The following is a 14,758-nucleotide window of genomic DNA, read 5'->3' on the forward strand; positions in this document are numbered from 1 at the left end:
TACTTTTAATTATATTTTCCAGGGTACAGTATAGTTTACGAAGACACTTTCTTGAACATACCGGCCAGATTTCACTGCAGTATTTATTGCTTTCTCAGCTTGATTAAATCCCTCAGAGGAACCTATAAGAAAAAATGTTTCATCTCTCAAGCAAGCGATTCTTCATTCAAACAAATATTAACACAGTTTAAATTGCACGCTAGCCTGTTAAACACTAGAAAGAATTACTTCAATAGAAATATTCAACCAAAGTTCCCATATACCTATTGCAATTGATGTTATCTGAGTATTTTGTTCAGCTGCTAGATCTTCCACACGACCACTGGCATCATACCCAGGCACAGAACACATCAGAACTGGTGTATTGGGCTTCACCTGCAAACAACATTATTTCAAGTAAATTAATCCTACAAACATTGTTTAAATTAAATAAGAAAGCATGTAAAGTTAATATATCGATTATTATGGACTTGCTTCCTCTTTATTTAAAACTCAGCCTCCAGTGCCTTGAAGTCAAGGTAGTCCTGAGCTTAACCGCAGGGCTTTGAAATCTGAGTCATCCTTGGCTCAAAGAAACCGGAACACCAATTTCTGTGAAACTCATCTATAATCTTGATAAATTCACATGATCGCTGCGAAGACTGAAGTAAACATACTCAGAACCCTCTACAAAAACACTACCAATTTGAAGGCAATAATTAATCATTGGTTTGATTCAATTTTTTTCAAAAACTTGGATAATCTAAGATAGGATAATCTAAACTACATTGTACATGGACAGCTACAATCAATTTCAGTCTATGTAAAATTCCATATCCTTGTCAGAATACAGTGAAAACACTCGGCCTCTGTGATAATCTATGACCTCAGTGACACTTTTACCACACAGCTTTGTGCTTTCTAGAAAAGAACCTAACCAATGAAATAAGAAGCACTTTGTTAACTTACCTCTGTGTCAACAATGTGTGCCAAGTCTAGGGGTTGATCTATAATGGACATGAAAGATTCTCCAAGAATTGTTGACACAAATGCATGAGCCATTGCCAGTAGACGATCTGGACGGAAAGCCTGAATAAGTAGTAAGCGATGTACTGCTTGTCCAATAGGCGCTGGAAAAAAAAAATAAACAGTAGTTGAAATTCTGAAACAAAGTACTGTTACCCAAGTCTCATCTTTTAATTTCTCATAATGAAAAAAAAGGTTAGCCATGAAAAACTGACAACTCTAGCCTTTCGAAAAAGGAAGGTCTATAGAACCGGCTTATTAACTCCGGCACTTAGAATTTCCCCTTGGAGAGTGCCTTATATGCAGGTGTGTCGGAAGACATTTGCAAAATCACGTGCATTCAAGTGCTGCAGGAAGCTGGCTCTGTATATACTATACCAAAGTAAGGTTTAATTTGCACATAGTCCAGTGGGTCCCCAAAGGCTTACATAGGTAAAAGTAGATAATACCTTACTCTCTATTTGTGGTAGTGTGGGCGAGCAGTAAGGCTTTATCAGAGGGTAACGCTAAACATTTAATGTACACACTCAGGCAAGAAATGGTGTCACACACTCAAAGACTGAACTCAGACCAATTGTTTGTATCAAAAATATTTCTTTAGTTGTATTTTATTTTTAGAACCAAGCAGGACTTTGTACAGGTAAGTGGAATTGTAATTTTCAAGACAGATTGATCAAAACAAGCAAGCTGGGTGAAATTGACTTTGTTACGGTGTGTAAAATATTTCAAGGCAATAAGCATTTGTAAATACTTTGTGATTACTTTTCAGATTACTCTTTAGAGTACTTTTTGGATTACTTTTTCTACTAAGCGGGATATGCCTAGATATCACACTGGGACATTTCCTAGCTAAAGGTAAGTAATACTGTTTGGCATTAAAACAGTTGCTTAGGTTTCTATACAAACAGAACTCAACATTTGGAACTTTTTCAGAGGAAACAGTCAATACAATCCTATGGAGAAAAATGAGGTTATTGGTTTGAAGGTACACAATCGGTCTTTGGGGTTGAGTTTCTGGGGTTGAACAAGGGATACCCCAGGGTCAAGGTTGCACTCAAACAGCACCCTCAGCGGCACTAGGGCGGCCGGGGTGCAGTGCGCTGAGGCCCAATTTTAGCCTACGGGGCCCGGGGGCTGTTGGCTGATCTTGGGCAAGCCACAGGGTTGAGGGAGCAAAGCTCCTAGGGTTAAGCTCAGGGCAAAGAGGGATCCAAGTTAGGACACAAGGCGCACCCACAGCGGCAAAGGGGTGGCCGGGTCAAGGGTGCTGGTTTTGCGTTGGGTGCCCTGTTGGTTTGAATGGGAGATCTCAGGTCGGAACAAACACTAAAGATTTGGGCTGGGAGGCTTCCGAGAGGCGACCACCGGTTAGAGAGGTAAGTTGAGATTCAGGGGGTTGCCTGCACATGGTCAGTTGGGTCACCCAAGGCGGTAGGCATCGGTTGCAGGAGTGTCTTGGGGCGTAGGGTTTCCTTTCCAGCCACAGTCACGTGGACCTTCCACGGCTTCCTGTGTTATTGGTTGCTGGGACTAGGGCTAGACCTTTAATTGGAAGTAGCGATTAGGGCTTCTGGTGTTATTGGTTGCTGGACCAGGTGAGGGACTAAGAGTAGGGTTAGGCTTTATATTGGAAGTAGGGACTAGGGCTTCCTGCGCCACTGGTTGCTTGGACTAGGGTTGGGATTACTGGTAGGGCTAGGGCCTCTATTGTACGTAGAGATCAGGGTTTTTGAAACCGATTGGGTGCTTGGACTAGGGCTAATATTGGCTGTAAGGTCCTGGTCTCCTATTGGTTCTACATTTAGGACTAGTGTTGTGACTGGATAGTGTTAGGGCTAGGGTTCCCATTGGCTGAAGGGGTCACCTGACTACTAGGGCTATAAACGGCCAGCGTTTATGGCGTCTCAGCCCGGGCGTCGAGGCTAAGGGTGGAGAGGACATGAGTGAGTGCCTGTTTAAGCCTGTTCGAGACTGGTCGGGACCGGGGGCAGAAATGCTTCCATTTACTAATACCCACCCTATGTATGTGTCCCTCTGTATATAAGCATTTATTTTCACTATATATATGTACCTATCTTTGTGTATTGCTATGTATAAACATGTAGAATAATTATGTTATAAAAACAAAACAAAAAAAAGAAAATCAACTTTGGCCTACATGTACTTGCTTTCATTGTGCATCTATGTACCTCCATGTACTTGGATCTGTGTGTTAATGTACGCGTTACTCACCTTGGTGTAAGAAAGTGGGTTTCTGTTGCAGTAACCCCCCCTTTTTTGCCTAATAGCTGATGCACTTTTCCTTGTTGTGCCCTGAGCTCCTGCCAATCAGGTGCCCAGGGCCTGTGTTCCTTCCCTAAAAACTTCCTAACAGCCAAAACCCAAATTGGCAAACCCTGGCCACATGTCAGCCCCTGGTAAATGGTACCCTAGGTACCCAGGGCCTTGTGACCAGGGAAGCCCTCCAAGGGCTGCAGCACTCATTGTGCCACCCTTAGAGGCCCTGTACCTTTACACACACACACTGCCTTTGCAGGCTGAGTGTCTGGGTGCAAGACAAAACAAAGTCGACATGGCACACATCCCTGTGTGCCATGCCCACAACCTACACTGCCCTGGCATACATCAGCCACCCCTCTAGCTGGGTGCCCTATGCCAGTGGTGTGGGCCCAGAGGCAGGAGCCCTGTGCCCCTACAGTACCCAGGTCCATTCCTGGGTCCTGTAAGTGCAGTGCTGCCATCTAAGAGTATATGGTGCTGGGAGCTTGTCAAACACGAACAACACAGCACCATAATGGCAGCACTGAAGACTGAGAAGTTTGGTATCAAACTGCTCAGCACATTAAATCCACACTGATGCCAGTGTGGGATTTAATGTACCAAGCACCACAGAGGGCATCTTAGAGAGGCCCCCTGAAACCTAAACCTACAATCCACGTCTGTTCTGAGGCTGCCTAGGTTGCCATACAGCAGACATGTTGCTGGACCCCTGGGTGGGAGAGCCCCTGCTCTCCTGGGCCTGCAACAATGCACATCCTGGGCGATGTGCTAAATCTTCTCCCCCAGGATGGGTAGGGGGAAGCTTCAAAGGTATGTCGCCTCTGTGAGCTTCCCCAGGCCACTGCAACCCCCCACTCTGGCAGGAAGCTTGGCCGGAAACCCCAAATAAGGACAGGGGATGGGCCAGCCTGCCAACCCCAACCCTCAGGTGGGGGAGGCGAGGTGAAGCACATCTCCGGGCTCTCGCCATCTTGAAGATGGGAAGCCCTGCCCAATCAGGACTAGGCTCCTGCCCCCCTCCCACAGGAGAGGCAGGATAGGGGGTGTACCCACCCCAGGACAGGGACCCATTGGCTCCTGCCCTTCACCTACCTGTAACGCCCCGAAATCTAGTATTTAGGAGCACCCTGAACCTTCCTTCCCCAGATTCCAAAATACAAATAAGAGCAAGAAGAAAGAAGACCTGCCCTGCAGCTGCTAAAATGAGGAAGGACACCAACTGCTTTGGCCCCAGCCCTACCGGCCTGTCGACCCTTGAACTTGCACCTGCTCCAACCCGGCATCTCTTGTGGCCAGCAACCTCACAAACCCCGGAGGACCTGGCTACCTTTTGGCTCTAAGCCCCTGGGACTCCCATGAGTAGAGGCTCTACTCAAAACCTACCTCTAATCCCTGGCAGCAGCCCGGAACCGCGAACCCAGCACACACTGCATTAGCCAAGCCTGGCCAGTGCCGGAGTGAACAAAGACCATGAGGACGACCCCACGGCAACTGTGACCCCGAGTCCGACACTCAAGGACCTCCCTCGACACTCCTGAAGAAGCCTGCAGCCTCAGAACAAGGTGCCCCCCCTAGCGTGATCAACAGAGGGTAAGATTTCCCGACACCAAAAGGCACCCCTGCACGCGGCGCCCCGTGGCCCCCTGTGCCCAATCCCGGGGTACCTACCTATCCTCCAACTACCCAACTTACCTCTCGAAGTGGTGGTGGCACCTGAAGAATCCTCGTCCCTGAGCTTGCAGTCTTTTTCTAAACCGGAGATTTCCCATTGAAATCAATTGAGCGCCCGAAGGCTCAAAAGCACACTGCACCCAGCCGCCCGAGTGGCCCTGGCAGTGCAACCTCTACACCTACCTACTTCCCCACTTGCCCCGAGTAAGTTTTGAAACAAGCCCTGGCACACATTTGTGTTAATTGAATAATATCAATAACATCAGTTTCAAAGTCAGTATATACAAACAAATGCACAATTTAATAGTTCACACCCAAAACATCAAATAAAATCTATACCCTATGGTGAACTAACTAGGGCTAGGAGAAATTGCAGCAAGAACAGTGATTTCATATCATGTAAAAATAACATGAAGCAAAGATTTCTAGCCAGGGGTTACAACGCACAGACAATTTGGCTGAACAAAAAAAGACAAAGAGAGAGGACACTCTAAAATATAAGCATACTAAAGGTTTCAGCTTTCCACATGTTAGACTGATAAACTATAATGATATAGCAAAAACCCTTAGAAACAGTATGAAAGCACTGGGGGATATTAAGAAATGACAAAACATTGACCAAATTCATTATGAATCAACCTCTGATTACATACAGAAGAGGTAAAAATATCAAAGCATGGGTCAGTCCGAGCTATGCCAAACAAATTAAAAAATCAAATTGGCTAACACAGAAATGTATGGGATTTTACAAATGTGGTGGATGTAAAATCTGCCCTCTGGCTATGAATAACACTAAAATCTTTCAGAGTCACCTGAGGAAAAATTATGAGATTAGACAGATGATCAACTGTAATAGTCGTCATGTGATATACATGATCAAATGTGGATGCGGTAGTTTCTATATAGGAAGTACGATCAAGGCTCTAAAAGACAGAATATATGAACACCTGAGGGCCATCAAACATAATGACCCCAGATATGCGACTGCCACACACATTAATGAATGCCATGCTCAGGGGACAAATAAAACATTTGCATTTTGTGGAATTGAACAGATTGACATGGACCCGAGGGGTGGCAATCAGGAACTACATCTTAGACGCAGGGAGGCTCTATGGATCATGAAGCTTCAAGCGGTTGAACACGGGATGAATAAAGATCATGAATTACACTACTTCCTAGGTGACTAAATGAATAAACTGCAGGTCATGCAAATGAGATATATTCAATTGGTCAATTATAGCATTGATATGACACGTAGGTGAAAATGTATTTTTATTAGATCTAAATGTTTTCATGTTTTTCAACATGGTGAATATCACACTTATAATATTGACGATGCTATGAATAATTAGAACTGTAAAATGTCAAACGTCTACAACTTGTTCATGTCACCCAATTGTTACAGACTAATGGGGATATAATGATCCTTACACAAATGCTATAGGTATGGATAATGTCACAATTGCAATTGTCCACTGTCCCATAACTGGAATATGCTATGGTCATCCAACTAATATGATATTATCTTAAATTGTGATGACTTATGTTACTTGTGTCTTAGTTATCATACATTGCCTGGATTGGGGTTGGACATATAATTCAAACAATAGTATGTACTTGATAGATATTATCATTAGGGTCCTCCAACTGATGTGGGCTTTTCTATCCACTATTAACAGTGGTGACTTTTACTATACATCCCCTAGTCAAAGTCTCATAATTTTTGTCGTCGTATGTTTTTTCTATCTTTTCCCTCACACGTATTTCTTTAACATCGAGATTTTAGGCAGATTCAGAACGTGACGGGTTAAATACAACCTGATCACGTATTCGACCGGGAACCGGGTAGTGCATGAATTTATTTATTAAATACGGACCTAACGTTTGAGATATTAATCATTGACTTGATGCAATTTCAATAATTGATTTTAAAAATCTCCTCGCTTTGTAGTGGAAATTCACAGACATAAATAATTGTAGTCGGCTGAGGACCATTCAATTAGTTCCCAGTATTTGATATATTTGGAATATGAACCATTCAATCACTAAGACAATATGACCGTTTTAAGATGTCGGCCTGAATCGTTTATTTAAGACGCCTCTGACCGATATCAATGCCTATTAAGGCAACTACTGTAACAGAATACTAGATATGCCAAGAGTGGTAATTAATATTTCGTATTAACATATAAAGTGACCTTTACGTAATCGATCTATGTTAATTTTCAATAATTAGAAACCACGAGACCTTTATTGCTGAACAAGTTTATCCTTAAGATGGCGGCCGATTTCGTCACGTTTGTAATTGTTTTGGAAACGTACTAGTTTTTCTGGGCGGCATTAAGAATAAAGCCGAACTTCCGGGATTCCGTGATACACCTCGGCCATACTGAGATGCCGGTGATTTGAACTCGGACTCAGACGCTGCGAAATATAGGTAGGTCGTTGCCTATGGTCTGCCCATTTTTAATATGGACTTAGATTGGTTTTATCAAAAGAATAGGTTTTGATTTCGTGTTTATATTTTTTGTGTTTTTAGCGCGTCGCGGGCTGATTTACTTTACAGCCCATATCCTAGCACGGAGTGTATAATACCTCGTGCGGTATCGGTAAGCCATTACTAAGCACTTGTCTTGTTTCACAATTGTGGTGGCCACTCGTGCACTATGCAGATTCACATGGGTTAGAATTATTTCGTAGCTTTCTCGTACACACGGGAGCTCTCCCTGTATTCTATGAGAATTTTCTTTAGTAAATTTCTCAATCAAATATTGTCCGAACTAAAGATGGTCTCCATGTATGATAGGTTTTATTGCCTCTGGGAGCGTAATGCTCCACTTATCTAAGTCAGGATCTTTTATCATATTGTTGCAGATATCTGCTCAAAAAAAACCTCCTTATTGGAATATACTGCACTTGTCCAGCCACATTTAGACTGGAACGGAATCATTAACAGTCAGAAGGTATGTTCTGGACCTCATGGTTGTTGATCACATGGACCAAAGTGTATTAGGAGACACAATATATATATTTTTTTACTTTTCCTTTTGATTGGTAGGCACACAAGACCTTTCCATTGACCTAAAGGGAGGCATTGACTTGATATACAAGCAGTCACTTACAAAATATGCATGGGATATCACGTAATTTTGGGTGATATACTGCATGAATAATCTTACCCATCCCCCATTATATCATGGGTCCTTCCCCTATCTTTTGCCCTAGGGTGTACATCAATATTGTTTGATTTGATATGCACAACCCAATTGAACTAATAACATAAAAATACGTTGTTTTAAAATCTTTTTGTATTAGATATACTGATTTCACTTTCTTAGATGTGTTGCATCTGCACCTGTTCCAGGGATTTTTTGAGGGTATTTGATGAGCACAATTGAGTTCACTTACAATTCACCTCATTGTGACTGTATCATTGATGCCTGAGCGTTTGGGCTTATATTCTGTTTTGTATATATATTTTCCAGCCCTGAGGAAGTCGCGAGCGACGAAACACGTGTTGGCTGGAGTCTCAACAAGAACAACTATTAAATTGTGCATTTGTTTGTATATACTGACTTTGAAACTGATGTATTGATATTATTCAATTAACACAAATGTGTGCCAGGGTATGTTTCAAAACTTGTATGGATCTTTTGGTCTGAATGGTGAGGTGTTGGATGATTACCTCCTCCCTGGGCACCTACAGCGGAAACAATTTAGCCACAAAATACTTACTGTACTTAGTGAGCGCCTTATCTATCCAGTTTATAATCATCCCAACTAGCAACTGCCCTGAGTAAGTGACCAGGAGCCCAGCTCCCACAGTCGCGTGGCTTGCCAGTCAGCTGCCACCAACCAAGGCCCCCCCTAACCCTCATAGGATAACATTGGCCCTAACTCTCTCTGCACCCGGCCGCCTTAGAGTCGCTGAGGGTGAACCAACTGTACCTACCTGACCCTGGGGGACCCCTGAGTCTATGCCCAGAACTTCAACTCTGCCAGTCGAGTACTTACCTTTAAACCGATAACTTTATTTTCCTCATAGGGTAACATTGACTGGCTTTTTCCTGAAATTTCTTCTAAGTGTGGACTTTTCAAATCTTAAAATATTCACCAAAAATCAGCCGAGTAACGAAAGCGAAAATACTCACCTGCTCTTAGGTGAGCTCCCAGTGCTGGATCTTGGTGCCCAGCACGGACTCTGAAAAATACTCACAACTGTACTTACCCGTCACCCAATTTTCTTCCATAGGAAATCATTGACTCTTTTTCTGTGAAATTTTTTCCAAGTGTCAATTTCTGCAATCTTTAAAAACTCTTTAAAAATCGTATATCTGAAAACGTAATTACTTACCTGTTTTGGATAAAGGTCCGAGTACTGAGTCTAGGCACCCAGTACTGGATTACAAAAGTAACGAGAACATACTGTACCTGCAACTTGAATTTTCTTCCATAGGGAATCATTGACTGTTTTCTTTGAAATATTTTTTAAGTGTCAACTTTTAAAATAGCTAAATATGTTTAAAAATCATCACAGTAATTAAGTCGACTTTCATCACTTGATTCTAAGTACTGACACAGGACTGAATCTAGGATCCAGTCCTGGAATTCCAAAAGTAATCCTAAAAGTAATCTGTGGCAAATAACATGAAACTTCCATTGAACTCAATGCATTATTGTGTTTAAAATAGTGTTGCCTATTGCAACCACTTGTAACTGTTTACAAAAGTCAATTGCATATTGCAAAAGTATTTATATAAAGCATCTCATTCTGAGAAAGTATATTTTAATTCCAATTGGTGGTTCTAAAATAAAACAAGCATATATCTTTATATATAAACCATTGGCCTAGAGTTCAGTTATTGAGTGTGTGAGACCATTTGCTGACTGAGTGTGTACAACAAAATGCTTTACACTGTCCTCTGATACTGCCTTACTGCTCGACCAAGCTACCACTTTAGAGAGTAAGGTTATATCTAACTTTAGCCTCTGTCAAACCCTTGGGGACTGTGGACTCTGTACACCCTGTACCTATTAAGGAACAGTATATACAGAGCCACTTTCTCACACTTGGGTAACGATGTATCTGGTAGAAACGATTCTAGCCGCAGATTCCTTCACAGAGAACTATCCCCAGGCGTGAGACTGGATCCGGAAACTTTTTGCCACAGCATCCCTGCACGCCGGGGGCGGTGCGACATCACGCGACTCTGCCCAGGTGTCATCAGCGTATGTGACATTAGGGAGGTCACATAAGACCCGCCCCGGCACGCCCACATCAGTTTTCTTCTAAGAACTTTTCTGCACCACAACGCGGAATCACCAGATAAATAAATGTGGAAGTATGGGACAGTGTGCGAAGAGCAGACAAAATTGGAAAGAAACGGTGACTAACAACACCACCAGAGTAGTGCCAACATCGCAGAACCCAAGGGCAGGGAAAGAAGAAAGAAGAAGCAGGAACCTGCACAGCCACCCTGCCAGCACAGACAACCCCCCATCCCTGTGCCCCAAAGGCCAGAGCATACGTAAAAGTCATGGCACACATAGGCAACCCAACCCCCATCCTGAGCAAGGAATGGGACCAGTCCCAAGACAGACAGGGATAACAAACTTCCAAGCCACCCCAACCTAGAGGGCAACCACCCACAAGGACAAGGGCAAGACATGGCCAGAGGACTCTCAAACCAGAGGATAGCAATGAAAGGAAAGAACCAAAGGAGGAATGAACCGCCCCCAGACGGAGCCATCCGTCAAGAACAAGGAAGGCACTCACAGGAGACAGCCCCCCATCGGGAGGCGAGTACCGGAGACCTACACTAGGGTCCTCACAGAATAGGGGAGGAACGGCGGGCCATGAACGAATCTGCGGCTAGAATCGGCTCTACCAGATACATCGTTACCGAAGGTAAGTAACACGTACATCTGATAGAGACTACTAGCCGCAGATTCCTCACGTAGAATAGATACCCTAGCAATACCCCCTGGGAAGGAGGGTCTGCGAAAGGACCCCACCAGCCAATGCCGAACAGAGGGCCCCACAGGTGACCAGATCTGTGGACCAGGTAGAACCTCGCCCCTGCCAGGCCAAGGGAACCCCCACAAGCAGAGCCTTACCGACCCCAAGGGGATGTAGGAGGGAAAGACTGCTGAAGCGGCTGGTACACTCACAGCAGAGGAACCAAGGGCAAGGGCTGAGAGGCCGAAGCACCTCATTCTCCCACAAGGCAACATAGCTTCCGCCGAATGCCAAGACAGGAAGACGGAAGAAGAAGAAGAAGAAGAAGAAGCCTAGAGAGCCCCAGAAAATTAGGGAGAAGAAGGCGAGCCCACTCCAGATGGAGAGCAGCCTGCCAGCCAGAACAATGCCGGCAGTCAAGGCCAGAAGCAAGAAGAACAGCCCGAGGCACAAGGAAGGCCGCGTAGGCGATGCCTGGCAAGGGAGAACACAGGGACACCCCAGACCGCAGAACAGGAGCAGGGAGAGGCCCGGGCCACCAGCACGAGTGGCCACGCACACGACCTCAGGAAGCAAAAGCAACCTACGTAAACACCATGGAGAACAGGTACCCGAAGGCGACCAGAAACCTACAGCACAGCGCAAGCCATATGACAGCCACCATAACCCCACATAGGGCACGTGAAGTCCCAAGATATGGGAACCCTCTTTGGAAGAACTTCCGCAGCAGAGGAAGAAAAAAGAACCACGGGGGGAAAAAAAGCACCCCCGCTGCAGGCTTGACAGCAGCCCAAGCAAAGCAGAAGGCCTAATCTCAGGGCCAAGTCTGCGCAACAACTCCTGCAGAACACACAACAACAAAAGGGCCGTCCAGCAGCCAACAATGCCAAAGTCCCAAGGAAGGACGTAAACGGTGAGAAAAACATACTCCACAATCATAACAGCCGGCCTACGAAGGCCCAGAAGCAACCCTAACTCAGAAGGAGAGGAGGGAGGAGGAGGAGGAGGACAAGGCGGAGGAGGAGGACAGAGCCCTGCCGAGAGGATGGCGGAGTCGGCCAGGGCATGGAACAACAGACTGCCATAAAATCGGAGATCAATAAGCCTCTCCCGAATATTTTCGGGGAAGAAGCCGTCCCGAAGCCAAGCATGGCGACGGTGAGCAACTGAGGAAGCCATGGCCCAGCCCAGCGCATCAGAGACGTCCGGAGCGGAGAATAAACGCTGCAAGCTCCTGGCCATCCAAGGCATGATGATGCAAATCCACCTGTGCAGACTCCTGGGACGCTGCAGACCCCAGAGACTCAGCCGAGTCCCACAAACAGGAGGAGGCCCGAGCCAGCACACACAAGGTATAAAGGGCTCGCAAGTTACTAGAATCTTGTGATTAGATCTGTCAAAACTGAATTTTCAAACTTCACTGTATCTCGCCAACTCACTGGGCTATTTACTTCCTGCCACTCCCCTCCCCAGGCCTCCAGCCAATCGGCCGCAAGGAGGTGGACATAGAGGTGGGGCTTAGACACTAATGCTCGCCGCAGCGCGGGAGCAGGCAATTGTTCTATTGTCGCGCGGACCTGCTGCATTTAGCGCGCTATGCTTGTTGTTTTTAAAAAAAAGTTACTAGAATCTTGTGATTAGATCTGTCAAAACTGAATTTTCAAACTTCACTGTATCTCGCCAACTCACTGGGCGATTTACTTCCTACCACTCCCCTCCCCAGGCCTCCAGCCAATCGGCCGCAAGGAGGTGGAGATAGAGGCGGGGCTTAGACACTTATGCTCGCCGGAGCGCAGCGGACGCGGGCAGCGGGTGCGCCGGCGGCGCGCCAAAGGCAAGCCCGTCTGCGCCCGTCCGGGACCAGGGGCCAAAATCCATGGCCAAATTATTACATACTCCTCTAAGACACTGCGCTCGCTAGCCAGTCGCTGCTCCCCCCTCAACCTGTCCACTCAAAATCGCCTCAGGGAATACAGCATATACTCAGAACATTATCACCATACGACTCCCCTCACTCCATGCCCTCATCACCCTAAAACAACAACGAAGATTGCTCTGCGCATTCTCTATCTCAATACCCGCTCGCTGGTCAAACACCAATTAGACATCTTCTTGCTGCTCAGCTTTGAGAAACCAGACATCCTTCTGATCACAGAGACCTGGCTTACCCAGGATTCTGCGCCGGACATTCTAGCTGCACTCCCCTCGGAATATTACATACTAGCTGCTAATCCACCTCAGGGCAAAAACTGTGGTGGAGTCGCCGCCATCATCCATAAAGATCATGTCTTTACCGCTCTTACTCCTCTGGTCCTCCCGGAGGTGGAGAACTTAGTTATCAAATTAGATGCCACAACTGGCTCTATCATTTTTGTGTTAATTTACCGACCCCCTCAAGCCATGCCTGCTTTCCCGTTGGCTTTAAGCGAACAAATGGCAAACCTGGTCACTAATTATGCTAGCATCATGCTTATAGGCGACTTGAAGAACAAGTTACTTACCTTCGGTAACGATGTATCTGTAAGAAACATTAGTTAGTTAGATTCCTCACCTTAGAATATCCCCAGGCGTCAGGCTGGATCTGGGAAGATTTTTGTAGCAATACCCCTTGCGCGTCGCTAGGCGTCGTCTGTGGCTCCGCGTCCGTCGTTGGCGTTGTGCGCCGGAATGACGGAGTACTTAGACGCCGCCCTCGCGCGCTGACGTCAGTTCTTGTACATAGCTTTCCGTGCCAGGAACGCAGAGCCATGCAAGAGATACCGACACTGGTGCCAAAAAATCTAGGGCCCTGAACAGGATGACCTTAACCCTAGATGTCGGTTCGCAGAGCGGGGAGGATGGGTGGGTCGGTAAGGAATCTAACTAATGTTTCTTACAGATACATCGTTACCGAAGGTAAGTAACTTGTTCATCTGAAAGAAACACGTTAGTTAGATTCCTCACCTTAGAATAGATACCCCAGCAATACCAACCCCGGTGGAGGGTCTGCGAACCAAGATCACACCAGAAAGTCCTGGAGAACAGAACGGCAAAAGAAGCCATCTCTCCGGACTTGGCTGTCCAGGCAATAGTGCTTGGCGAACGTGTGCAGTGAGGCCCACGTCACCGCCTGACAGATGTCCTGCAAGGGAACTCCCAGTCCCAGGGCAGTAGTCGCCGCCGTGGCCCGGGTGGAATGGGCTCGCAGCCCAACAGGAGGGTCCTTTGTCGCCAAGGAGTAACAAACTTTTATACACAAGACGACCCACCGTGAGATGGTCCGTTTGTGTACGGCTCTCCCCTTCTTAGCACCTACGTATCCAACAAAAAGTTGGTCGTCCACCCGGAACTGTCTGGTGCGGTCCAAATAAAAGGATAGCACACGTTTTGGGTCCAGACGGTGGAGCCTCTCTTCCTCTTTCGAAGGATGCGGAGGCGGAAAGAAGGTGGGCAAAGTGACCGATTGCCCGATGTGAAAGGGGGTCACCACTTTCGGAAGAAAAGAAGGACGAGTGGAGGGGGAATGAAGAACCTCCGTCAAGATGTTGGACTTAAATTCAGCCATTGGGAGCTGCAAGTCTAAGAGCTCCGCTGCCTTTAATATGAATGTGTGGTAAGGAACCACATCCTTAGAGGGAGCATCTGAAGGAGGAGAAAGTTCCCATTCTGGGGACATATCAAGGCCAGTTGCCTCCTTTAAGTCTTCAAATAAGTCATCTGACTCTTGAAGTTCACCTTCCTCCAATTCTTCTGCCCGATACCTCTGCTCTTCCAAACTCCTCTGCGCCTCCCGCCTGGATCTTATCCTCGGAACCGGCGTCGGCGGCACCACACACGACTCTGACGGAGCCGGCGTCGGAC

The 14,758-nt window shown here is 46.1% G+C and overlaps 1 protein-coding gene across 1 annotated transcript in view; it reads right to left on the bottom strand.

The window, feature by feature from the left end:
- The window catches only part of DYNC1H1 (dynein cytoplasmic 1 heavy chain 1), a 1,397,843-nt gene that overhangs the window by 313,771 nt on the left and 1,069,314 nt on the right, over window positions 1-14,758 (bottom strand). The window contains exons 65-67 of the mRNA XM_085626346.1: window positions 949-1,109; window positions 264-375; window positions 62-122 (exon numbers count right to left, since the gene is read on the bottom strand). Of these exons, the coding sequence (XP_085482472.1) occupies window positions 62-122; window positions 264-375; window positions 949-1,109 (334 nt within the window). The remainder of the gene's footprint in view (window positions 1-61; window positions 123-263; window positions 376-948; window positions 1,110-14,758) is intronic.

This window comes from Triturus cristatus, chromosome 9 (assembly GCF_964204655.1).
Source record: "Triturus cristatus chromosome 9, aTriCri1.1, whole genome shotgun sequence".
Classification (NCBI taxonomy): Eukaryota; Metazoa; Chordata; class Amphibia; order Caudata; family Salamandridae; genus Triturus; species Triturus cristatus.